At 49.2% G+C, this 25,190-nt stretch overlaps 1 protein-coding gene across 5 annotated transcripts; it reads right to left on the reverse strand.

Annotated features, from left to right (window-relative positions):
- Nucleotides 1–572: 572 nt before the first annotated feature.
- On the reverse strand, nt 573–23,822 carry LHX9 (LIM homeobox 9). 5 transcript variants are annotated; one of them, XM_005897221.2, is made up of 7 exons: nt 23,743–23,822; nt 23,441–23,503; nt 18,334–18,452; nt 16,249–16,451; nt 14,767–15,122; nt 8,468–8,670; nt 4,329–7,234 (listed from the first exon to the last, which is right to left on the reverse strand). In XM_005897221.2, the coding sequence occupies exons 2-7, from the start codon at nt 23,466–23,468 to the stop codon at nt 6,977–6,979; spliced, it is 1,167 nt and encodes a 388-aa protein (XP_005897283.1). In that variant the 5' UTR covers nt 23,469–23,503; nt 23,743–23,822; the 3' UTR covers nt 4,329–6,976. The 5 variants fall into 5 exon arrangements, with proteins under 5 accessions (XP_070240784.1, XP_070240783.1, XP_005897283.1 ...); XM_005897222.2 differs by lacking the exons at nt 23,441–23,503; nt 23,743–23,822 and adding an exon at nt 19,463–19,481; XM_070384683.1 differs by lacking the exons at nt 4,329–7,234; nt 23,441–23,503; nt 23,743–23,822 and adding an exon at nt 573–4,298 and having other exon boundaries at nt 18,334–19,016.
- Nucleotides 23,823–25,190: the final 1,368 nt, after the last annotated feature.

Genomic DNA, 25,190 nt, shown 5'->3' on the forward strand with positions numbered 1-25,190 from the left:
ATATTACAGTAAAATATCATCACTTAATTATTTACATCATAACATTCTGGACGTTTTTTATAGCTCTTTAAAATTCCTGTACAGCATCCAGGTCAAGCTGGTAAAATGCTACAAATATTACATTTAAAATAATTTCCACTATACTTTTTTTCTGGGAAAAAAAAAAAAACAGTTTGTAGAATTCTAACAGTTTCAGCTGCTTGAGATGGTGAAATGTCTTAGCGCTTTTCAAAAATCACATTTCATAAAGGGCACTTATTCCACAGAATTAAAGTTTACTGAATAATAAATATAATTTTAAGTGATGCAAGCTGTCAAAACCCTTGAATGTCAAAGTTAAGGCAGATATCCCTTCATGATTTTTGTTGCTTCTGAAAAAGAAAGGAAGCAGAAAGGGAATGATTAAGGAAAGGCAACCTTACCTTTGGATTCCTTCATCTTTGTATATTTATCATAAATAACAATTTAAATGTCCTTCGAGGTTAATATTTTCTGGTTCAATGGGAAAGTACAGAGAAAATTAATACATTCATGCATAATAGGAGGCAATGGAGACTGGAGCATATCTGTAGCAAATTTTATTTTCAAATAACCATAAAAGGTATCCAGTTAACTCTTCAGATTAATTTATAAGATCATGCAAGATGTAAACATGATGTTCCAAAGGGAAAAAATATCATTCTTGAAAATTCTAATGGATGAGGAAAAATTCACAGAGATACACACCAGGAACTTTCTACATATGGCTAATACCTGGATCTTTATTCTCGCCTGCTTTTTATCATTTCAGCGTAAGATAAAAGTAGTGCAAAGAAGCAAAAGTTAATAACCCAAGGGAAGAAAAACTCATTAATGTGATGCATGATACAGGAGAGTTTACTATATTAATATTCAAAAAGGAATATTGGGAGTGAAGAGTGATGTTAGATTAAAAATATCTATTTTGAAACAGAGTTAAAAAGAAATTTAGTTGTGGTGACTATATTGCTACTTACATCATATTTATTCACAGGCTTTCCCTTAAGTACCATGCACAGTTCCAAACTTTTTTATTTTCTGGCTATAGAAACAGATAAAGTGAGATGGAAATCCTTCCAGAAGGCATTCAAAATAATATGTTAACTTAAGAGTTATAATGTATTTTGAGAATATGGTAGATGGTAGTATTATCCTGAAAAAAATTACATGGGCAAAATAAGTGTTATAAAAATATTTTTAAATCAGTGTTGCACTGTAAAGAAAATAACTCCCTAATTTTGAGATTGACTATAAAGCAAAGGACTGTGGCTTTATATCAGAAGGGTTTTATTTATTTGAGTATTCAGAGTTGGTTCCCAATTACTAAATGTATAAAATAGATCCAAAAGGCCAATGCAGAGTTTATCTATATAGCTATATATAGCTGTATGGTTTCAAAGCAAACACAATGCCATTTCTGCAATTTGGACTAAGTCCTACTGTCCTCATTTAACCCTGGTGTCTAGAGACCATAAAATATTTTGGATCCCTTGGTACACAACTCTCTACAAGTAAAGCTAGCTTTGTTTATAACAGTTGAAAATTAAATAGCAAAACTGCATACAAAATTAGTTCTTTACATTTATTTTTATAACAATCTTATTCCTAGGATTCTCATAAGAGCCTAGGATGACATGACTCCAAATTTCCATTCCCGAATTTCCCACTTCTTTTAACAATTTTTATTGAAGTATAGTTGATTTACAGTGTTAATTTCTGCTGTACACCAAAGTGATTCAGTTATACACACACAGATTATATATATATTTCTTGTTCATCAGAGTTTCCCACTTGTGACACTTCTCCCCATGATGCTGTGGCAGGCACACTGCAACAGAAACAAGATGCTATTTCTGTGTGGCTTTTAAAATGCTATGCGTCCAAAGATTGTTATAAAATAGCATGCAGTGGATTCCACAGGGTTTATTAAATAAAGTTATCTATTTTGTACGTGATGAAACATCACCAAGGTTTTTAAAAGTGTTTGCTCTGGGTCCTTTACTGTGGAGTCATGTCCTTATTTGAGGTATATATTAAAAAAAAAAAAAAAAAAAGAACCCACCCACTCTGCAAGTCAGCCTGAAGGTGGTAACTCACCTAAGTCGACAGCTGCTGACTCTCAGCGAAGGTTTTTTTTTTTTTTTTTTGCCCAAGATCAATTTGCAAGAATTCAGCCAACCCAGACATCTGGGAGGTAGAAGCTACAAAACCGTAGTGCCCTGCCCCCGGCTAAGAGGTCCACGTCCTTCTCTCCCACACGAGTGAGGGCGCAGTCCTGCAGACTCAGAGCCCGCTGTCCATCACGGGAAAGCACCATGGCCCTTCGGATTCGGCATCCTGTGCTTCTTTCTCTTCCCACTCGCGTAATTAACGCTCCTTTCTTTTCCTCTTTAAAAATGCGCCTGTTTCAAATTTGCATTATTTTTTTTTCAGACGCCTAATTTCAGCTCTGTTCTTTCCCTCTGTGGTCTCTTCCCGCATTTCACATTCCAGACAAATATTTAAAGGTCTGTAAAACCAGGCGAGGTTCCAAAATATTTCTAAACGAAACTGCCATGGGTGACAGCACGGGAAAGAAGGAAAGTGGGAGGACAAGGATTGGAATAAACTGGCTGGAAATGTATCGGAAAATCTGTTTAAGTTACTCTAGCTGTGGATGAGGTTTCAATGAGGCATAAACATTCAAGTTACTGACCAAAGGAACATGTTTCATCATCACGCAAAATAGTCTACTTGTCACGGTGCACTGCTTGTCTTTTTTTTTTTTTTACTAGTAAGTTGCTCTCTCTTTTTAAATTTTTTTTTCGTATTTAGTATTCAGGAAGTGAAAGCATTTAAGAAAACATTCAAAATTCTGAGAATACATGTAAATGAAATATTTAATGTCTATCATTCATAAAAGTTACATTATTTACATAGGGTTCATTTGTATATAATAAAAATTTCATCATAATGAAAAAATTTCTGGAAAGGTATATGTTAATTTGTTTAACATACGCTTTGGATATACAGCTAAATATGCGTCGTTAAAAAATTCTATCTTCAAATATTCCCTTTAACCATTAAAAACCCTCATTCCTAAATATTTGTTTTTCTTTCCACTTGCTCTTTTGTTTGTAATATCATATGTAATCTGAACCATGCGAAGACAGGATCTCATCACAGCTCAGAATATTTTTGTGTACTTTCAATAAATTTGCTCATTGCATAGCAAACATGTAAACTTACAGAGGATCTATAAATTTTATCCTAATCATCTAAAAAAGCTGCTGAAATTTTACATGACAGTATATTGAGGTTTATTTATGTTGTAATTTGGGGTTTTTTTTTTTTAAAAAAAAGATACTTTTAGTCTATGTGTCAATTGAATACAACAAATAAAAAGTCATGAAAAGTCCAAAACCAAGTAAATAATTTTATCCTAGATTACCAGAACTTAACCTCCTTATATCACTTGGAATTTTTCCTAAGTACAACAAGTTGGAAATGGGTCGTGCTGCCTCTGAAGACAGTGTTCAAAATTAATTCCAAAAGTGTGTGTTTAACATAAAGTTAACTATGTTTCCATCGAATAAGATGTTTATTAATGAAAGCTATTTATCATACAAGAAACAGCAAAGAGAAGTCATCATACAGAGATGCACACTAGAAGTGACAGATGGGACAGTGCATGCAGAGATTTCTGTTTCAGAAGGAAGGAATGAACAATAATGCTAAAATTACTGGGGTCTGATCCCTAGCCTCTTAAATGAGTGATAGCTTTTCTTTGAATTTACAGTTGGAAAATGTCATTAACAGATAGGACTAAAACACATTAGCAAGCAGGTGAAATGAATGCTTTTGGACTTTATTTTACAAGTACTGTGCTTGACAAATGTGTGGGATTGTTTTTTTCCAAGAATAATTTTCTTCAGCTATGGGGTGGGCATATTACTGCCTGGCTGCTCTGGTTTATACACGGTTTGTCTCACTTTGTTTAAAATCATATAATTTTAAGCCTCCATTTGTGTTAGACATCATAAAGAACAGAAGTTTTGTTAACATTCAGTAAATGACATTTAAGTCTCTTGGTCTCTCTCTCTCTCTCTCTTTCTCTCTCTCTGTCTCTCTCTCTCTTTTTTTGGCTCAATAGATCTTTTAATGTATGATTATCATAACCTAATATTGTCTTTGTCTTCACTGCAGTGGATTTCCGATCAAACTTTTCCCCTTCTTTTAATACTTTAGGGAATTTTCAAACGTCGGGATGTTTGGCTGTAATGCCCCAAGATTTGTTCTCCCTGAAAAAAATCATAGTGACAATTTATTAACTCCAGAGCAACTTGGCTTTTAGGGGTCTTCAATTTCTATTTAGATTTACAAATATCCATTTGTGCTCAATAGACCTAACATGAAACTTAATCATATTTAAGGTTTCTTTTCATGCAATTACTTTTTCTGCTAATTATCTATTTTTTTTAATTCTAAAAATCAGGCTGAGTCAAATCCATGGGGCATTACTTTTATTGTAGGAAAATATATTTAAAGGTAATTCTAAGCTGAATTGCATTGCACATGCAATGGTAACTTAAAATGAATCGTAAGTTTGGAAATCTCAAAACTATTTGTATGTCTGTATATTAAAAAATTTTGTATTACCATTTTAATAGCCTTACAAATAGATATCAAAAACACACTAGTACAGTTAAACCTTAAATAAATCTGATGGGAAATAAAAGTCCTTAGATTCAAAATGGTTTATTCACACAAATTTAATAGGATATATCACAACTGTTTGGTCCATAAATATTTAAGGGAAATAGTTTCTATACAATGCATTTCTCAATAAACAAAGAAACATGGACAATTGTGCTAGACCACTTACTGTACTATAAACACGAAGCTCAATATATAAGGTTATTGAATTTATCAACTATATTGGAAAGAGTGCACAACTGCTTTCTATGACATGTCTGTCCCCTCTAACAGGATACACCATAAAAAGAGTTTCAGAAATAAGAGGTAAAACAGTACAAAACTAGTGAGGTGTCAAAAGGGCTTAAAACAGTTAATTTAACAAACAACACATATATCCTGATTTTTCACAAACTTACTTCCAAGTTATCTCATAAGGCACGTAGGAGAACTGAGTTATAATTAGTCTACTTAATAAAGTAGATCTATAGTACCATATATTGTTCTGTCAAAGAACAAAATTTATAAGTATCAATATTTTACCTGTAAAAGTGTATTCATAAGATCTCAGCCTTACCAAGGTTGTTTGGTCTGGTTAGTGGTAAATGCCCAAAATGTAATAGAAATATGAAAAGTCAAGATTTAAGCTCCATATAAGATGATAACCACACTTGCTAAATATATAATGGCAAACACCTTCTTCTGTTACAGTGTTAACTTATCTTCCATCATCTTTTTTTTAAAAAATAAGCTACTTTCTGTGCTAATTTTCTAAAGACCCTGAGCAAAAGTTACAATAATGCACTTTAATGTGGGCAGTGAACTGTCAATATGTAACCACACATTTATACAACCAGAAGGACACCTTTAAAATCTATTAAATAACCACTTCGAACGCCAGAGGAGATTTAAGGGGTCCGAAAAGTGGAGAATATGTGCAAAGTTATTCTTAACAATCCACTAAAGCAAGACATGTATCTTGACTTCTTTTTTATTTTTATTTTTTTTAGGAAATCCACAATCTAATTGATATTTAACTACAACAGAAGCATATAGATGAACATTCACCACTGCCCAGACCATTAAGATTTTAGCTTAAATTAAAAGAAAAAAAATGCTACTGTAAACTAGGAAATATATTCAGATTAGCATCCACAAGGCTTCTGAGTTTATCTTTAAACTAAGAACTTCAAATCTCTAACGTCAGAAAAGTTTTTTTTTTCTGACAAATACATCAACCTGTGCCAAAGTAAAATGAAGCAAAACAAAACCAAAGAATTTTCATTGTTAATATTACTTACTAAGTTTTTTGTTTTAACTTTATTTGTATAGAATGCCAGATACAATATCATGGTACAGCTAAAGCCAATTAAGAGCTATCGATTAAATTATACTGATTTTTTTAACTTCTTAAAAAATTATATTTTGCTTATTTCCATTTTCCCTGGGGAAAAATAATTTAGAAAGAATGGTTTCATACCTATCATCAGCTTGAGAAGGTCAAATGTATAAAATTTCAAATTCTGTTTGGAATTTTCATGGATACACAGGAGGTTTAAGTATTTTTCAAACGTTGAAAAGCAATAACTAACTAATAAGAAAGTTTTGTTGGGACTGTACCCCTACGAGAAAATAAAAGTCACATTCCTGGTTAGATTTTCCCATGTAATTCATCTTTAATATTTAGATTAGCTACTGTTTCTTTAACCATATTCCTCATTTGTAAGAAAAAGGAATGATTAAAACATTTTTTGCATTTTAAAATTTTTTAAAAAGACAATGTGACGTTTCCAAACTTTCACAAGTACAGGTAACAGTTGCAAGATTAAAAAATAATTTTAATCAATTATCTGATTTCTTATTAGCCTAATCATGTAACTGGGAATATGATTCTTTGCCCATCACAATACCACTCTTTGTTGGGTTTTGTTTTTTTTTTTTTCCTTTGAGATTCTGGAAATAAGTAACATACAATTTTAAGAGGCACTTATTAGAATGATTCCAAAATTCCCCTTACCGACTGAACGATCTAATTAATCTTTTTTAAATCCAAATACACTTTGTAACAAATAATAATAATAATAATACACTTTGTAAAGGAGACGATACTGTAAACTCATTTGCCAAGTGGCTGCAAGACACTACAAACCAAGCTGTCATTGTTACTTGCCAAGTATCTTGGGGGTGAGAAAAAAAATATCGTTTTGTAAATAATAAAATAATCATTAGAATAATAATAAAAAGAAGAAGGAGAATTAAAAAAAAAAAAACCCCAAACCCAATGTTAGAAAAGGTTCGTTAAGGTAGTTTGCGAGGGGCTCGCGGACTCGTGGCTGTCCATGTTAGAGGTCACGGCTGTCTCTACAGTGATAGAGGGATTGGTCAGGTCTGTTAAAGTGGTCGCAGTGCCCGGTGGACTGAGCGCGCCGCTGTCTGCCGAGGGCGGGGCCGGAAGCGACGTGCCATCGGCTTTATCAACACCCCCATTCTCCTGCCGCAAAAGGTTCCTTCTGAATTTGGCTCGTGCGTTTTGGAACCAAACCTGCAAACCAATCCCAATGGATTTCTTTACCGATGTTTATTTTTATACTTCCTTTTTTCTTTTTTCTTTCCCTTTCTCTTTTTTAATTCTGTTTTGGATATACGTTTCTCTTTTTAAATGTTTGTTTTCCTTGGGGGAGAAGGGCCTTCCACCCCCACTTTGTTTTTTTGTTTTTGTTTTTTTTCTTTCTGCTTTCTTTGACAACAGAGTAATCCCAGTTAAAACTACAGATACCCTGTTAGCTGCACAGGGGCCGCCACCCCCAGCATTAACGAGTGCCGCTTGGGGGCACAGATGGTTAAGTGGAGATACCCTGGGGAAATGAAGGCAGAGCGATCAAGGGGGTGGGGGTGGAAATACACCCTCATCCCTCAAAGGTTGTCTTTCCAGAAAGAGGACAGGCGAGGTCAGCGGATGTTTCACCAAGTTAGAATCACTCGCATGAAATGAACATCATTGAAACAGATTTCTGGCTGTTCTTGAGTCTGACACATGCCAAGTACTCCGTGCACAGGAAAAACCTCCAGGGCCAGACTCCAAGCAACCGGAAACGGGTGCGTGGAATTTAAAACGCCTGCTGTCTGTCACTGAGGGTGAGAGCATCAGAGGCGACCCCCAGCCACCCACTATCGGTCTCTGGTTAGACATTCTTACCATGATGAGCCTAGCAAGGCACTGGGCCAGCAGGTCTCACTGCAGTATGCAGCGGTCAAATGCGGTTGGTTAAAATGGGAAAATACTCGCTCTGATTGGTTGCAGAGACAGCTAACCATGCTTGTGGCTTTTCAGGAGCTGACTAAAAGGATCCACGTGAATTTGGAAGCTTGGAACCGGGGAGTGAGGCCGCCAAGAGTGTGCTGAAGCAAGGGGGTAGCAGCAGGTCTCCCCAGGTGTGTGCGCACTGACCCTGACGTGGACAGAGGTCTCCAAAGCCACAGCTTGTGCAGATAGCACCACCTGCGTTTGCAGAGCAGTGGGGCAAGCTGAGCTGGCTTTGTGGGCCTGTCTCCCCATCTGTAGGAAGGATGTGGCTGCATTTTAGGAGACCCTGGGTCTCTCTCTCTCTCGCTCTCTGGGCAGTCTCCGGGAAGCCCCTGCAAAAGCTTGGTACACTCTCTAGGGCGGTAAGTAAGGTAAACTAATGAGAAGCAGTTCAGGAAATCAAACAGGGAAGAGAACTACTTTCACTGCAAGGGGAAGTCGTAGGCACAGCCAACAATGGACACTTCTTACCTGCAAAACTCTTTTGGTCAGGCCCGTTTTCTGAGCAAGTTGCTTGAGGTCCTTGGCGTCCGGGTTGTGGTTGATGGCGAAGTAGGATTTCATGGTCCGCAGCTGGTGATGCTTGAAGGAGGTGCGCATGCGCTTGGTCTTCTGCGAGGGCGGGTAAGGCTGCTGATCCCGGTCCAAGTGGTCGGCCTCGTTCTCGTTACAACCTGTGGCAGCCACAGTGGACGAAAACAAGGGCTCAGTGCAAGGGTCTGCTTTAGCTGAAAAGATGGCCGGTGGCATGCTCCTGCCGCGATGGGACAGCAACGGTGGAGAAAGCTGTCGACCCAATTATGAGCAGGATCCAGACAAAAGAAGGAGGCTAATCGGCCCAAGTCCGCCAAACTAGGCTGTTAAGCGTGGACCCACCCCAAGTTTACGCAGTAGAAAAGTACTAGATACATCTAATACAGTTAGATAAATTATTAGATAAATCTAATCTCTTTGGCTTAATGGTTGCTAGAAAGACTTGAGAAGACGAGTAAGGTCTAAGTGTGGGAGTGAGAGAAATCTTCTCCAAGAGCGAAAAGGAAAAAAAACAAAAAACAAAAAACAAAAGACCTTCTACTCTGTGATGTGTATGAGCACGCTGGCCCTCCACACACACGGCTTTCAGAGATTCTTCCTTTCGTCTGTGTTTGTGAAACGAGGTGTATTCTGTGAAGACAGGAGGGATATGCAAGCCAGTAATTTCAGCTCTCTCAAGTCTAAAAGTTTTACAGAGCCATCTCCCCACCCCCTTCCCAATGAAGGAAGAAATCTAAGTTCCAATTTTTAGCCTTTTCTGCACATCCTAGAATGTTTTCAGAAAAAGTTAAAAAGAAGAGGGGGAGAGGTTACAAAATAAAAGCCTGCAAGATTCTTACATAACCAGAAGAATATTACTTTTGAGGACTTTTAGCGGTAACTGGTTCACATGGGGCTAACCAGGATGAAGAGAGTTTTCCCTTGGAGTCACTGGAATAGATATTTCTGAAAGAGAAGGAGCCCAGGTCTGTATTCACTTGGTTCATGCCAGAATCTCTCCTCACAACGCCCAGCTCAGAGACCCTGATGTCCCATTCGGATGGTAGCCCTTTTTGCTCTGGTCCTGTGAGAGCCAGAGTGTGAGCTGTGCCCCTGGCTGGCAGGCCAGGAGGAGGGGAGTGACACCATTACCCGCACTACACAGCCCCCTCCACACTGAGGGCAAAACAACCCAGCCTTTGAAACCAGCCTGAAAGTCTTCATCCCCAGGATGTAAAGATGCGCATTTAAAAGGTCATTTCCGATAACCTCCTAGCTTTGCATAATAAATATGATTACAAGGAAACACTTTGTTAAATGTTTACTGATTCAGCCAACTTTCAAAATTTAAAGGGCATGGCAATTTTTTTTTCCTTTACACCTTACTTCAGTTGTTTATCTGATGTATATCTGACCATCCAGCATTTTAATGCACTGTAATAGAATATCTAAAATCAACGTGATCACATGCCTGTGGGAGAAACCAGAATCTTGAAGAATGTGAGGCGTCTCTTATGATTAGTTGTTCCGTTCTGCTTGATAAAATATTATATGCCTGCGATGCTCTGGTTGCACGCGTGCGTGATCAGTCGTGTCCGACTCTCTGTGACCCCATGGACTGTAGCCTGTCAGGCTCCTCTTTCCATGGGTTTTTCCAGACAAGAATACTGGAGTGGGTTGCTATTCCCTTCTCCAATGCTTTGGCGAGAATTACTTTTTAAAAAAACGCTTTCAGTGAATCGGTATACACCCAGAGACCCAACAAGAGTCACCTGCATCACAAAATCCACTTAAGAAATTCTCCCCAATGTCATGAGAGTAGGCGTGAACTAATGACTCCTTTGTTCACATTTCCATGAGACCCGTGAAGAGGGCAGGCAAGTTCCTGGCAAGAAAGACACTATCATGCTCGCCATCGGACCCTCGATGTCCAACACGGGGCCAGGGATTCAACGAGCTTCACATCAAGATTTTGAATATTTGTTCATCCATAAAATCATCAATGACTATTCATGCAAAGTCAGATCAACTTGAGATGATATACACAGCCAAAGGTTGAACAGAGACTCCTTAAACCCCACTGAAAGGGCACCAGGTAACCAGAAATACAGAGAGGATAGAATATGCTTTACATTTTATCCTATTGCACCCCTGGGGAGAGATGTCAAGTTCAAATATTCTACAGAATTGCCCTTTTGTATCCCCAAATGGATGAAACAGCATCTTATGACCTACTATAAAACCATACTTATCTCAGTAAACTGAGCTATATTTCACAACTAGATTATGAATGTAGCCACACCAAAACAGTCAAAGAGGCACACCTTAGTCATTAGAGGCTTCTTCAGGTAAGATTTCAATCCTATCCTAGGTGAGTGATGTGTAACTCTTCCTGAACAGCTTATTAAATGGAATATTACACTGGGGCAGAAGACTTAACTTGGTACTTAAATAATGCCCTTACCCACAAGTTACTATTTCTTAGAAATGAGTTTGACTCCTAACCAAATTGTATTACTCATTAGTCTCTAAAATGAATTAATGAAAAATAATTATAGACATTTTTTTCACACACACAATTATAGACAGGTATGATAAAACACAACTTCTCTGAATATGCATTCTGTATCCATTATGGCTGATTTAAAACTCAGTAGAGAATTTCAGTGTATTAAACACTGCTACGGGACTTGTTTTCAAACAAAATACAATTCAGTGTGCAAAAAGATTAAGTTAGCTCTTGATTAAGATGGTATTCATATAAACAGACAACTGTGGGATCAGTTATGATATTATGCCACTTAATAGCGCAGTCTGTGTCATCTACAGAGTAACTCAGTGCATTAGCCTAAACTACTTAGATTTAACTACAAATGCCTTATGTAAACTTGCAGGTAGCTGTGCTTCCCCAGTCTACTTTTAAAACTACAGGGGTACCCCCTCCCTGCCCACTGAATCATGAGATGAAATGATAACTCTCTTAAAACTGTCTTAAATATACACCTGTGAGTACACACATCTGGCACTATAAAATTAATAAGAAGATCTAACTATTTTATTCTCTGATCACTTAGGAAATGGTCACCTATTCGGAAGTGAGTTTCTATTCTGAAGGAATGCAACCCTCTGAGAACTGATCCCAGAGAGACCACTAGGGGTCAGTGCCAGGCTAATTTAACAACTTCAGGGAGCTTTGGAAGTTTGGAAGCCAAGAAAGAACCTAAGGAGGGGAGATTTCAAGAAGTGGCAAAAATCTAGTCTCTCGATTAATGCTAAATTACCCAAACCAGAGCTATTGGCCCTAGACTAAATCTTCTTCTCACCCCGGAGGGTTTCATTTCAAACCAGCATCCCAAATAGATTTCCTGTGGCTCTAAAATCTCCATCTGCTATCTACACAAAGAGATATTAGGAACAGTCTCAAAGAAAGGCACTTGCCTTATGTCAAACATTTACGGATCTTTGCCTAGCTTCACATCTCTGGAATTCTGAGTCACAAACATATTTTGTGTACATGTGTTTGAAAATATTATCAGTGTAGGAATCAGATCTGTTTAGTAGCAATGTCACTCTTTTCTGAGACTAGTTTACATTTAAGCAGAGATGGCTTCAAAGAAAGATAAAATAAGGCGCTAAAACTGTGGGTCCATTTTATTTTCTGCGCTTTTAATATGGTTTTAATTCACTGAAGCGTTTCCTTGTAATAACAAATGGGCACTGGCTTCATAAACTTTTTTTTAGTGGTAAGCTGATTTCTGGTCAGGCATCTTTAACCCAGTTTCTCTAGATTATTTCACCCAGATCCTTACTGTATGCTGTTTGCTCGTGTCTCTAGGGAAAGTCCCAAAGGGATGCGGTGGACGTTAATTAAGAGTTACTGGCTCTGTGATGCACACTGGCTCTGTTCCGAAGGCCTCCGCAACCTGTCCCTCCTTAATGAACAGAAGCATCAGCTCTCTCCAGAACCTTGCAGCGCCTTAATTTGCAAACTAATGGCCGAATTGGAAATGGAAGTGGAATGGTCGAAGAGGAAAGAGATTCTCATTCTTTTTAAGAAATAAATCTGTACTCTCTGGTGCTCCTCAGAGAAGCAGGAGAAACAGTTTTATTGTCCTTAAAGCTCCCCGCATCTTTCTAATGTAAAGTAAGATCAAGGCGAAATCAAACGAAGCTAATTAGGTTAAACAAACAATCGAAGAAACCAGGCTTGCCGCCTTTGGCTAGAAAGCTCCTCCCCACACTTCTGGACCTTCTGGGAGCCGGGGGCTTCCTGCTCTCTGCAGACCCGGCTAGTCTCTCTCCCACTCTCTCTATTTCTCTCTCTCTCTCTCTCTCTCTCTCTCTAATTAGGGCATTAGGGCCTTGGTGACTGGCTAGAGATTCCGATGTCATCTTCTATTAATAAAGAACAATCGGTGCCCTGCTTGGCCGCCCCTGGGACCACGCATCAAAGGAGCCCGAGTAACCACACTGGGCATTGTGGCCCCGAATCAGCCTGCTGGCCGAGGCGCAGAGGGGCAGCAGGAGGCCCTGACCCCCGACAGGGGGTTGGCAAAACCCAGGGATGCACCCGCTGCAGGACACTGACCCATCTAGGCGAGGTTTGCAGCCAGCAGTGGGCCCTCCTCCTCCAGTGACCTGGGGTTGAACCCCTGGGATAAAGGTCCCCACCTTCTCGGGGACACCCCCGCTATGCCTCATCTGTGAAATCAGAGCCAGGAGGGAGCTGAGGGGAGAGCTGGGCAGATTTCCCCTTCGGAGCAGGACCCATTTCTGCTTGCTCACACTGGCTGAGTGTCCCTGGGCGAGTCACTTATGAGGGGGAACAGCATCCCTTTACTACTGAGCCACAGCAACTCACGCACCACACCAGGTATGTGGGGACTGGAAGAGAAAAACAGGCAAGATCCACGCTCTGGGATGCCCACCCTTCGACTGGCATCTGGGTGCACCTGGTAACAGAGCAGGGTGGCCACCGTGAGGTCCCCAAGGTCCTTTCCAACAGAAAGGACTCCCCGAGCCTGAGTCTCCTGCTAAGACGTCCAGTGGGGCTGGGCCAGGGCACCGAAAGTCAGAACGGCTGAACGGAGCGACAGAGGATGAGATGGTCCGACGGCATTGCTGACTCAAAGGGCATGAGTTTGAGCAAACTCCAGGAGATGGTGAAGGACAGAGGAGCTTGGCGGGCTGCAGTCCATGGGGCTGCAAACAGTCAGACAGGACTTAGCGACTGAACAAGAACAAACCAGTCCTGAGGACGCCCCTGAGTGAGCTCCAGGGTTTTCTGTAACCTCTTTTACAGGGGGCTGGGACTCACAGGAAGAGGTTCCATCCTGCTTAGAGGCAGACTGTGGTCCTGGGGGCCTGTCACCATCCTCACCTGGGGGCTGGCGAGTGGGGGGACAGGCTGCCAAAGGGGTACTGGTAGTGAGACTGATGAGTGATGGGTGTGCCCCGCCCCCCCCCCAAGCAAGGAAGAAAAGGGCTTTCTGGCCTGTTGCCTTATTTTGTTTTTAATTAAGAGAGAAAGCTGGGGGGTGGGGAGGAGGGACGGTCTGAGTGTCTGGAGGGTTTATCACAGGGGCAGTGAGCTGGCTGGACGGTCCCCTGACCCAGGGAAGGGGCAGGCCAGCTCCCATGGACTCTGGAGAGTGACTCCCGCCCCTCCAGCCACTCTGCGCCAACATGAGGGATTTGGTTTTTCAACACTCATGCCAACTGTTTCCCTGATTAACTCTGGGCTGGTGACCACAGCCTCTGTCCCCTCTAGACACACTGGGACTGGGCTCTGAAGATTTTTTTTTTTTCTTTTTTAGTATTCAGGGAAACCTCCTCCAGGATCTATAACTTGGCCTCCACACAGGAATTGCCCTGGGGCTGTTTCGCTCCAACTGGGAGCCAGAAACTAATGGGCTCATTAACTAATGGGCAACAAGGGTTGGGCCCTGCCTGTTTGGGGGAAGTCGCTGCAGCCCCACTGTTGTGAATGTATTTCTGGCCACAAACGAAATAAAGGTGTCTCTCTCTCCCTTTCTCCCTCTCGCCTCCCCCGTCCCCTTCTCTCTCCTCCCTCTTTCTCTCACTCCATCCTCCAGCTTCTTTCTGAGTGACCGAGAGCTGTGGCGAGAAAAGGGCCATGCTAAGGAAAGAGCCGTCTTGCAACCAAGGAGGGGTAGGGGAGAAGCCAGATGGAATTCTCCTCTGGGCAGACCCGGGGCTAGGGCGGCAGGGGCGGCCAGGAGCGGGTGGGCGCCCACCTGAGTTGTAATTGACGATATCCACCCCCAGCGCTGGGCTCTTCCGTTTCCGGGGCCGCCCCTTCTGCACGGTGCCCGTGCCATTGAAGTAAGGCAGGGCCAAGCCGCCGCTCTTGGCCGCCAGCTCGGTGTAGCTCAGCTGCGGCGGATACTCTCCTTGCAAGAGGGTCTCGAAGTGGGCGCGGCAGTACACCAGGCTGTCCTTCATGCCAAAATGGTCGCCCGTGGTCAGGGTCTTGTTGCACGTGGAGCAGGTGAAACAGCTCAGGTGGTAGACAGAGTCTCGGGCGCGCATGACCATCTCGGAGGCGGAGATGCCGAGGTGGCAGCGGGCACATCTCTGCACAGAGAACCTTCTGGAAGGAAACAGTGGCGTCAGAGAGCTAGCGGAGGCCAAGGCAGGGCCACCTCTCACCGCGGCATCTGGGGGCTTGGTCAGAAGCGGCCCAAGATGAAGATCTGGGAGGGGACTGGGAGGGGAGGACCCACGCCCTCTTGGATATACATTCATTTTATCTGCTGATTGACCTGCTCTGATGAATATGACAAAGAACCCTTACATTAAAATAAGAAGAATCGAGGAACTGATCCTCAGTTTTCTTCCCTGTAAAAATTTTAAAAAGCAAAAACCAAAACAAACCGTGCCCTGGCTAACTCACAACAGTATATTAAGAATATTAAATTGCCATGCCAAGTGAAACCGTCTCCTCGATCACAAGGCATTCACAGGAAGGGTGTTGTTATTTATGAAAGTGTGAGTGTGCATGAAGACATTCAGACACAGCCCAGGGGGAGAAAAAGAAAAGACAGTTCTGCAGAGGCGAGCTAATTCTTTTTTAACCACTGTTCTCGCCCCGGCCTAGAACGAGCCGGATCGCCTGCCCATCGCTGCGGTCCCCAAGCCAAGAAACACCCAGCAGAATCAGTGAACGCGCTGCGGCCAGTTCACTGTCCGGCGTCTGGGGAGTCTGGCGGGCAGGTTCCAGCCCGCGGTCAGGGCATCTCCGAACTGAGTGGCCTGCGTTTTGGCAACAACAGTTATTTATTCCTTTTCATGGTCATTTAGGTGATTTTCCCGCCACCCTCGCGAAAACCCGACAGCCAGCAGCTACTGCTGCTGCTCCGGCCGCCGGCTCAGTTCCAAGGCACCGGCCTGGCTGAGTTCGTACGTAGCAAACGGAAAACACAAACCAAACCCGCTTTAGCCTCGGTAGATGCGGACACGTTCATTGACCCTCCGAGGACGTGCCCAGTTCCCTCAGCGGTGCTCCGGGGGTCGCCTGAGCGGGAGAGTCTAGACCTAGCTCTAGACCTGGGGTGCCCCCCTCCCGGGGTGTCCTCCCCCCGCGTCTGGCGGGAGTGATCACTCTGCAGTTTGAAGGCGCGCGCGGGGGGCTTCCCTGGGCAGGGGGGAGCCGGGAAGGGACCCAGGGGCTCGGGCTGGTGGCACTGCCAGGCGGGGAAGGGATGGGGTGGGAATACCTGTAGTAATCCTCCTTGCAGTAAATGCTGCCGTCCTTGGCGAAGCAGGTGAGCTCGGACTCGAGCGCCAGCTTACATTCACAGCACTTCAGGCACCTCAGGTGCCACTGCTTGTCCACGGCCAGCAGGTAGTACCTGTCGGCGATCTTGCCCCCGCAGCCAGCGCACAGGGCGGGCTTCTCCGGGCTCAGCGGTGGCATGCCCTGCAAGGAAGCGCGCACGCGGTGAGGAGCGCGCGGGGCCGCCCCACGCGGGTCCCCGGCGCTGAGCCAGCCCCCGGCCTTCCCGACTCGAGGACCCCCTAGACTCGGCCCCCCCTGCGCGCGGGCGGGCTCCGCGAGCGCCACCGTGTCAGGGGCGCCTCCGCGAAGGCAGGCATCCGGGAAACGTTTGCAGTTTTTCCTTCTGCCGCTCGTACTCTTTCTGCCGCGTCCGTCTGAACCTGGACTCAACCTAAAGACCCGCCGATCACCTCGAACCTTTTCCACAAGGGCTAGAAGGGCATGGACTGTATAGATAGTGGAGGTTTCCGAACTCAAATAATTAAAACTTAAAAAGTGTGGCTTTCGACTCGCCCGAAATGAAACAGAAATTGCTGTTGGAGGATGAAAGGGAGATCTGAACAAGCACATACTGGTTTTCAACAAACACTATTACATTTCTCTACAAGCGACGTTGAAAGTAAAAGAGAAGGGAGAGCGTTTAATACTCCTGCTCATAATGTGGTGGATGTTGTTTCCATCGAGGTATATTTGGCAGATCTTGCTGGGGTTATTGGTCCTTCTCCTACTAAGGGAGCACCATATCTGTTCCCGGGAAGGTCCGTTATCCCATCACCTCTACACAGGCCCCCATTCCCTGACATAAACATACCTCGGAGATCTTTGTACTGAAAATCTTTCCAATGCCGGCCTTAAGTTTTCCGCCTGTGTCCCCACGACCCGGCGAGGAAGGGGACCCCTCGCCTTAAGCGCAACCCCGCGGTGAAATTCGGGTTTGCATTACCGCTTTTTGTTTTTAAACGGGATAGCCACAAAAGGTGGGTGGTTAACTGCGGGAAATTTCCCTCAGAACTAGCAGAAATGGGTTGGACTTTCCCCCATGAAACCCTGGCAGGCCTGGAAAAGTAGAGTTTCGCCCTTTACTCAGACCAGCTCCCCCCACCCCCCGCACTGAAATTATTTTGCAAATGTAGAAACATCCACCAGCTCGGCTACTTGGTGCTGACCGGCCCCAGGCAGTCTGTCCACCGGCTTAGTTTGAGCTGCGATTCCCGGTGTGACGCCCGAGGATCTACACAGTTCAGTTTGGCTGGAACTCTGCGGAGACTTCTGTCGTTTTCCCCCTCCGGCTCGTAAATGGGAAAGGCGAGCACAGAAATTGTTCATTAGTTTTCTTTACGAAGCGGGCCTGACTTCTACCCTACGTGCCTAATCGACACAGCGTGGTCGACCACAGCGTGGAAGGGTTAGAAAGTTCTCGCGCTTGGGCTCGGCGCCCCGCTCCTCCGGATCAAGCTACGCGCGCCAGGCCCGGGAGCTGACCGAGCCGGGCCGCCAGAGATCCCCCGACCATCGCGGCCTTTGCGCGTTCCGCGTCCTGAGCGTCCGGAGGACGCATTCTAGTGCACCCCGAACGGCCGGTCTCCAGACCCAGGGACTGGAAACCCGGAGCTTCAGCTCGGCCCGGACGCTCGGCCGCGCGCCGCAGCCCGTGGCCCGCACCCGCTCGCCCTCGGGCCGCCGACCCTCGCCGGGGAGGCGCCCGGGAGTCCAGCGGGCTGGGAAACCGGCGTCTGCGCCGCCGGAGAGGACGTCGCCATCCTCTCGTGCCCGACTAGCCCTGCTTCCCCCGGACCAGCTGCGGCGGAGACGAGCGAGCTCGGGCTCTCAGGAGTGTAGCTAAATCAGAAAGGGGCCCTTTCTTACCCTGTAGAAGCCAGGCGAACAGAAGATAACCCACCCGCCGATCGCAGCGGACGCGCCTACGAACCGCCACCCTCGCCCGGGCGCCTCGGCGGCTCCACTCGGCTCCCCCGGAGCGCGCGCGGGCTCCCGGCTCCCGCGGCCGCCGGCCCTTCCTTACCGCGTCGCGGCCGTTGAGCTGGGCGCCTTTGGCCAGGCGGGCCTCGCTCTTGGATCTGCGCTCCATCTCTTCCATGATGCCTTGGATGTGGCCTCCGGAGATCCCGTGGAAGAGCATGGCTGGGGGGCGGAAAGGACACGAGCTGTCTTCTGCTCGGCACCCCACTATTTCCATATACACTCGCCCCGGGGGCTCTCAGCTCATCCGAGAAGAAGAAGCGGGGAGCGCAGAGGCGGGGCGATGGGAGAGCGCCGAGACGCTCGGGGACAGAGGGAGAGGGGGAAGAAGAAAAGAGGCAGCCGCGGTGGAAATGGGTCTGCTCGGAAAAGAAGAAGCAGGGGGGACCCCAGCCCCGGCGACTCCCTGAAGGAGATGCGCAGAAAACAAACAAACACGGGAAGGGGGGAGCGGAGGCGAAGCAGACGTATCTGACCTCTCAGAGCTCGAGTTACTAACGGGGAACAACTGCGGGGCGGGGGAGGGGGGAACAAAACCTGGTGGAGAAAGAAAATAATTTTGAACACAAAGAAAGAAAAAGAAGTGCTATTTTCAGTGGTCCCTGGCTGCTTGCAAGTTCCCAGCGCCTGTAGGTTGGGTTGGGGACTGCTCCTGCCGCCGGAGCGGTGTCCAATTTGTTAAGAGACTAAAGCCAGCCCATTTTTGATAATTTAGTAGGAGGAGTTCTCTCCCGGAGCCGCCACGGATTTTTATTCAGACAACAAAGACCTGTCATACTCCTCTCAACCCCCTGGTGATGGGGAAGCGGGGACAAACACTGGGGGTGGCGTAAGGGGGAGGCAGGAGGAGGGGGCATTTACTTCCCCAACACACACACACACACACACACACACACACACACACACACACATCCTTCCAGGAGTTCCCAGCAATCACGTTTTAAAGTGAAAAAGGAACCCTTATTGTCCCCGCCCTGGTGCAGAAGGCAGAGAGTCGGCCTGTTTGGTCCAAGTTCAAGATCAGACCCCGACTCAAGAAATGCAGAATCCTAGCCCCAAACTTCACGTCTCCTTCTTGTGGACTTTGCGGTCCCCAGCTCGAGGGGACCCCAAATAAATAAATGTTGGGCAGGCATTCCTCTCCTCCCCCACCCCTGACTTCCTCAACTCACTTTTTAAAAGCAGGCTTGCTTCACCTCCCCACGGCCTCCCGACCCCACCTGGGGCTGAAGCAAGCCCCAAAGTGAACGGGAACTAAGAGAGCCTCTGTTTTGGGAGTTTACTTATGGCAAAAAAAAAAAAAAAAAATTCTTGGAACAATCAGTGTAGGGGACAGGGCGTGGGCTTGGAGATGTGTGCGCAACTGCAGCGTGGCCCCGGGGGTTGCCGGTTCAGGCTGGGAGAGAAACCGATGGCGAGTCCCGCGTCCCGGAGGAAACCTGTCCATGTGGGCAGCGAGGCAGGGGCTCGCGCGAGCTTAGCGCCGCCCCCCACATCCCGGGACCGGGCGCGCCCCGCTGCCCCGGCTGGACTGGGGACCTGTAAACGTGGGCGCCCCGCGCGGTGAGGAGGATGCGAAGGGGCTCCTCGCCATGGAGGAGGGCGAGGTGAGAGCTGACGGGCAGAGCGGCAGCCCCCGCGCCTCACAAGAGGCGGGATTGTTCCCGCGAGCCGCGGCCCCTCCTCGGCCCCGTTAAAAAGTGGCCACAATACTCGGATATTGTCGATTCATGCAAAATGCCAGAAGCCCCGGAGGGCCCGACGCGGGGAGCGGCGGCAGGAACCGACTCAGCTCCCAGCCGAGAGCGGGAAGACCCGGCGGGCCTCCACGGGTCTCCCCCAGGCTGCCCGTTCCCCCACCGCGCCCCGTCGGCTTTGCGGGGATCGCGCGCTTCTCCCGGCAGGTTCGGGACACCCGAGGGGTCCTCTGGTGGCAGACTCGCGTCCCTCCCGGAGGAGCCCGACCGGGAACGGGGGCCAAATCTCGAAAGATGGAAAGGGGGAGGAAAGAAGCGGGGAGGGAGGAGAAAGGAAGGAAGACGAGAACGGTGCCGATTCGACTTCCTGTCCCAAAGCATCGCCTTCTGAAGCTGCTGGAATCGCCTCTGCCATGAAACCCAAGACTCGCCGGCTTCCCCCTTGCTCTTTTCTCAGGGTCAAAAAAAAAAAAAAAAAAAAAATGTTATTTGCAGACTGGACGCTGTTACGGTCCTCCGGGTGCCAGAATACAGCTCATAAAACACAATTTCACACACACACACACACACACACACAGACAAAATGAAGCCAATCAAGTGAACTAAACTGGAGACCTTCCCCACCACCCCCCTCCTACTCTGGCAGCCCTACTGGACAGCAGGGCTGCTATTTACTGTAAGTAATGTAATTAGCCCCTTTGGATGGAAATCAATGAACTTTTCAAACCCACGTGCACCAGCGCAGGGGCTGCGGGCAACACCTCTTTCAGAGACGGCAGGTCCTCTCACAAAGGGGCAGACTGCCTTTCCACAAGAGAGAAATGGGCCCAGGGAGGGGGAGGACGAGGACGGGGGAAGGGAAGGGGGAGGAGGGGGGAGGGAGAGGAGGAGGAGAGGAAAGAGGAGGGGTCTCTGAGAAGGACATCCTTTAACCAAGGAGGCTCCAAGGGAAAGTGAACCCGGGACCTCAATCCAGGGACTCGCTTTGTCCAGTTTCTGGGCTAACAACCCCCACCCCTCACCCCCAGGTGGAGGTTGGGAACTGGGTTTGGGTTTGGCTCTTGCTGCATCTGGGTCCTGCTCAACAAAAATAAACAAAGAGCCGGAGAACACCACTGCCTTCTTGCTGGGGATGAAATTTTGGAGACTTCATTAAGTGAGGGTTTACCAACAACTCCAAGGAGAGGCCAGAACTTTGTGAAGCGTCTCCAGGGAAGCAGGCACGGAAGGTCCTGAGCCCTCCGGTCCCTGAGCCCTCCAGTCCTTGCTTCCCTCATCCCTCTCCTGCATACACAGATTTGCTCCTTGACAGTCGGGTACAGGCAGGGCGGGGGACCTCCTGCCATCAGCTTCCGGGTTGGAGCCCGCTGTCTCCGCTTTTTCTCATAAACCTGGGGTTATAAGTTCCTGTGCCGGGTGGGATTTGCTAACTTCCCATAAAGATGCCAACTGCTTGCCTTCTTCCTTCTCTGCCAATGCAGGAAGTTTGCCCAGACCTCGGGGTGGGGCAGGGGGGCTGCTGGAGTTTGGGAGGTCCTCCTTAGTCCTGTGGCTATCAGAAATCGCTCCCGGTGGGCCCAGCCCTGCCTCCTCTCCCGGCTCCAGAAAAAGGGCTGTGGCCTGGGACGTCCTAACCTTTTTGTCTTGCAGCCTCGGGGAGTTGGCCCACTCCCCACCCCCCACTCCCCAGCACTCTCAAGGGACAGTAAGCACTTCCAGGAGAGGATCTCTGCCTTCTTTCATCTCTCAAGAGGAGGTGCTGGGGCGCGGAGCGGCCCTGGGGTGCTCTCTACACGCTGGGGTGCTGCTCACTCAGTTCCCGGGTCTAAGTCCCCGCACCTCTGGCTGGGACTGGTGCAGGGACCGCCGCCGTCCGCGGCCCACAGTGACTCCTCCAGTCTCCCGTCTAAACTCAAAGCTCTCTTTGGAGCAAGGCGGCAGAACCCTGGCTAGGGGCTGCCCTCCGTCCGACGGAGCACACTTCATCCACTCTGCCCTCTTTGCTCCGCCAGCCCCTGTGGCGGCTTTGAGGAAAGCGGACGGCAGCGACTGCGGGCACGGGAGTTGGGCTCGAGGGTCGAGGTCCCGGAATCTCCTCGAGGGCCGCAGCCGGGTACCTCTCCAGGAGAGAGAGAGAGAAGCAAAGGGAAAGCACCGCTTCACCCATGGGCTGACAGAGGCTTCAGGGTCGAGAGAAGAAGCCTCGATTGTGAGCACAAACGAGGTCGCTTTAGACCTGAATTTTGGAGGTCAAGACGCTCTGCCCCGAGTTTGCCCTTAAAAGGGCAGAGGTCACCTTTCCTCCTGACCCTATTAAGCTGATGGAGGGTCCTCCTTGGTCTGAAAGGTGCAGCTCTCGAAGAGGCGTCCAGCTTCCGGCATTGCCCTGAGCACCCCAGGGCCAGGGGAGTCAGCGCCGTCCTGGGGCTGGGACCCGAGCACCCAGCCCTGCACGTCGCGGGGCCTCCGCCCGGCGGGGGGGCGAGGGGATGGTCCTGAGGCTCTCCAGCCTGTCTCCATCCTCGGGCTAAGGGCAACTGTGGGTACACCGAGGCGGCAGAGCCAAGCCTGGAGCCGCGCACCTCGGCGTCAGTCCTCCGAGGAGGGCAGCCAGCCCGGGTGGGAGTGGGCTGAGCGGCTCCGGGCCGCGCGAGCTCTACCGCGCGGAGAGGGAGCCCCGCGGCAGGCCCCGCCGGGCACCTCCGCCCGGAGGGCTCCCCGGCCCGCGGCGCGCGCGGGGCTCTGCCCTCGGGTGAGCGCTGCGCCTACGCGCCCCCTTCTCCCCGCAAGGCTCCCCACCCGACCCCGGTTTCTTCTCTAAGGGCCCGCCGCCCGGTGGCGAAGACCGCTTCTGAAATCTGAAGCCCTTTCACCTGGGATTTGCCGCGCGGCGGGCCCGCCACCGCCACCGGAATAAAGGGGGCCGTCTCCCCCAGCCCCCACTCCGCGTCTGCGGAGATTGCCCACAGAAACCGCTGCGCGGGAGTCAGATTGAACCAAAAATGGGGGGTGAAGGCAGTTTCCGGAGGAGACGCGGCATCTTCATGGCGCCTCCTCCCCACCCGCCTCATCCCTCCCATCCATCCCCGTGAGGAGACGCCCCCAGCAGCTATGCCGAGGACCGGAGCGCATCCCTGGCGCCCCGACAACTCGCAGCGCAGTGGCTGGGCGACCTCCGGGCCCCCGCGCCTGCACCCCGAGAATCTCAGGCCTCGGAGAGCAAGGCCGGACGAGGGAAAGGCGCCTTTCAGGACTAATGTCAGCGGACTCTGAACGAGACCGCGTATTTTAGAGCCTACTGATCGCGGTACGATCTCCAGGGCAAGCACGACCCCTCTTCCTCCCACCCGATGAAGGCGGGTACACGCGTGTGCACACCCACTTACACACCCACGAGACAAATGCTCCGGCCTAGGGAACAGGGCACGAGAGAGAGCGTGGCGGGTAACTCACCTGCCTCCAGAGTGGTGCCGTTCAGCATTCTGCGAGCTGGGGTGGCTCACGCCGCGATGGTGGCTGCACCGCAGAGAACCGGCGCGTCAGCTCCAAGGTGCGGCCCGGGACCCCGCGCGCCTCCTCCACCCGGGAGGCGCGTCCCAACCGCTTCTCCCGCCGAGGCCTCGGGGACCGAGCGGCCTTCGGGGAAGCCGGGCCGCCTCCGGTAGATGCTCGGGGCGCTCCTGGGCGCCCGGAAGTCGGGAGCACACCGAAGGCGGAAAACTGCTCGGATCAGACAACCCCAATCGAGATCTTACCTTGAGGTCCAGACGTTCCCTCCAAGAAGCCAGTCCCGGGAGAAGAAGAAGGGCGGCGGCGGCCAGAAGTGCGAGCCAGTCCCCAGAATCTCGCCAAGGGGGCCTCTGTGAATCCAAATAATCAGGTGGTTGGTGGGTGGGTCTTTCTGTGTCTCTTCCCTTCTCCTCTCCCTCTCGGTCGGAATTGACCCGAATCCCTCACCTCTGACCCGCAGCTCGCTCCACCTGTCTTTTATTTCTATTTATACTTCCAGATCGGGAGGAGGAGGAGAAGGGGTGGGCAGAGGGCACCGGCGCGGGCCAGGGCCGGGCGACAGCCTCTGAGGCTGCGTCCAGCCCTCCCAGCCTCTCAGCAATCAGGGGAGGTGTTAATGGAGGAGACGGCCGGGAGGGACCCTCATAAAGCCGGGAGCCCCCCAAGGACTGGCGTCCCGCGGCGCGCCCTGCCCCCCTCTCGCCGCCCGAGCCCCAGGCCCTCCTTGGCCTTCCCAGAGATGCTGGCACCTCAGAGATGCTGCCGCTGCCAGCTGGTGCCCGCATAGACGGCGAGCGGGCGGGAGCGCCTGGAGGGGCGCCGGGGGCTGAGCCACGGATTGCCCGCCCGCCGCACCCCCTCCTTTCCTCTCGGCGCTCCGGGGACAGGTGCCCGCAACCCAGCCCTGCGCGGTGCGCTCTGCGCCCGAGGGTGGCCTTCTCCAGCGGATCAGCGCGCCGGCCCCAGGTATCCCTGCAGCCCGGCTCCGGCTAGGAGGCGGGGACGGCGATCCATCCGGAGAAAACCGACTCAGACCCCGGGAGACGAGCGTTTTCCGGCACAGACTCCGATGCTCGGGACACGGCGGGTGCCAGGGTACCTGGTCGGTCTCGGCTTCCCGAGTGGCTGCGTCGCCCCCAGCAACCCCGGACACAGGCCGCGAGGAAACGGACGGAGAACCGAGAAACCTGGCCCCTGGCCAATTATTTACCCAGTCTCCCAACCCGAGCTCCCCTCGCTCTCAGAGGTGGGGGTGGGGATCACCCGGAGGTGGCTGCGCGGATGGGGAAGGGGTGCGAGCGGCGAGGTCCGCTGTCCCCGGATGCGGTCCCGGCGGCGCTGCCGCCCTGCCCACCTACCCCTCCCCGGCCCCCGCGCGTGGGTCCAGCGTGCAGGGCACTGGGGCCTCTGCGCGCCCGCGAGCCGCCGGCGACCACTGCCCGGGATGGGGGCACGTGGAGCTTGGCACAAGGGTGCACCCACCTCTTCTCTCCCTCCCCGCCGGCTCCGCCACACACTTGAGGGCTGGCAAAGGATCCAGCGGCAGCCGCGAATCAAAGCCCTCTGGCTTAGCCTTTCCGCCCCAAGTCCCGGAGTGCAGCTCGGAGCCCCCGGGTGGAGTTCTTTCTCCTAGACCCTTGGGGCTGCCCCAGCCGGTCCCACCAACCAACCAGTCCTTTCAGTTGATCTAAGT

The sequence above is a fragment of the Bos mutus genome, chromosome 16 (assembly GCF_027580195.1).
Source record: "Bos mutus isolate GX-2022 chromosome 16, NWIPB_WYAK_1.1, whole genome shotgun sequence".
NCBI classification, from domain to species: domain Eukaryota; kingdom Metazoa; phylum Chordata; class Mammalia; order Artiodactyla; family Bovidae; genus Bos; species Bos mutus.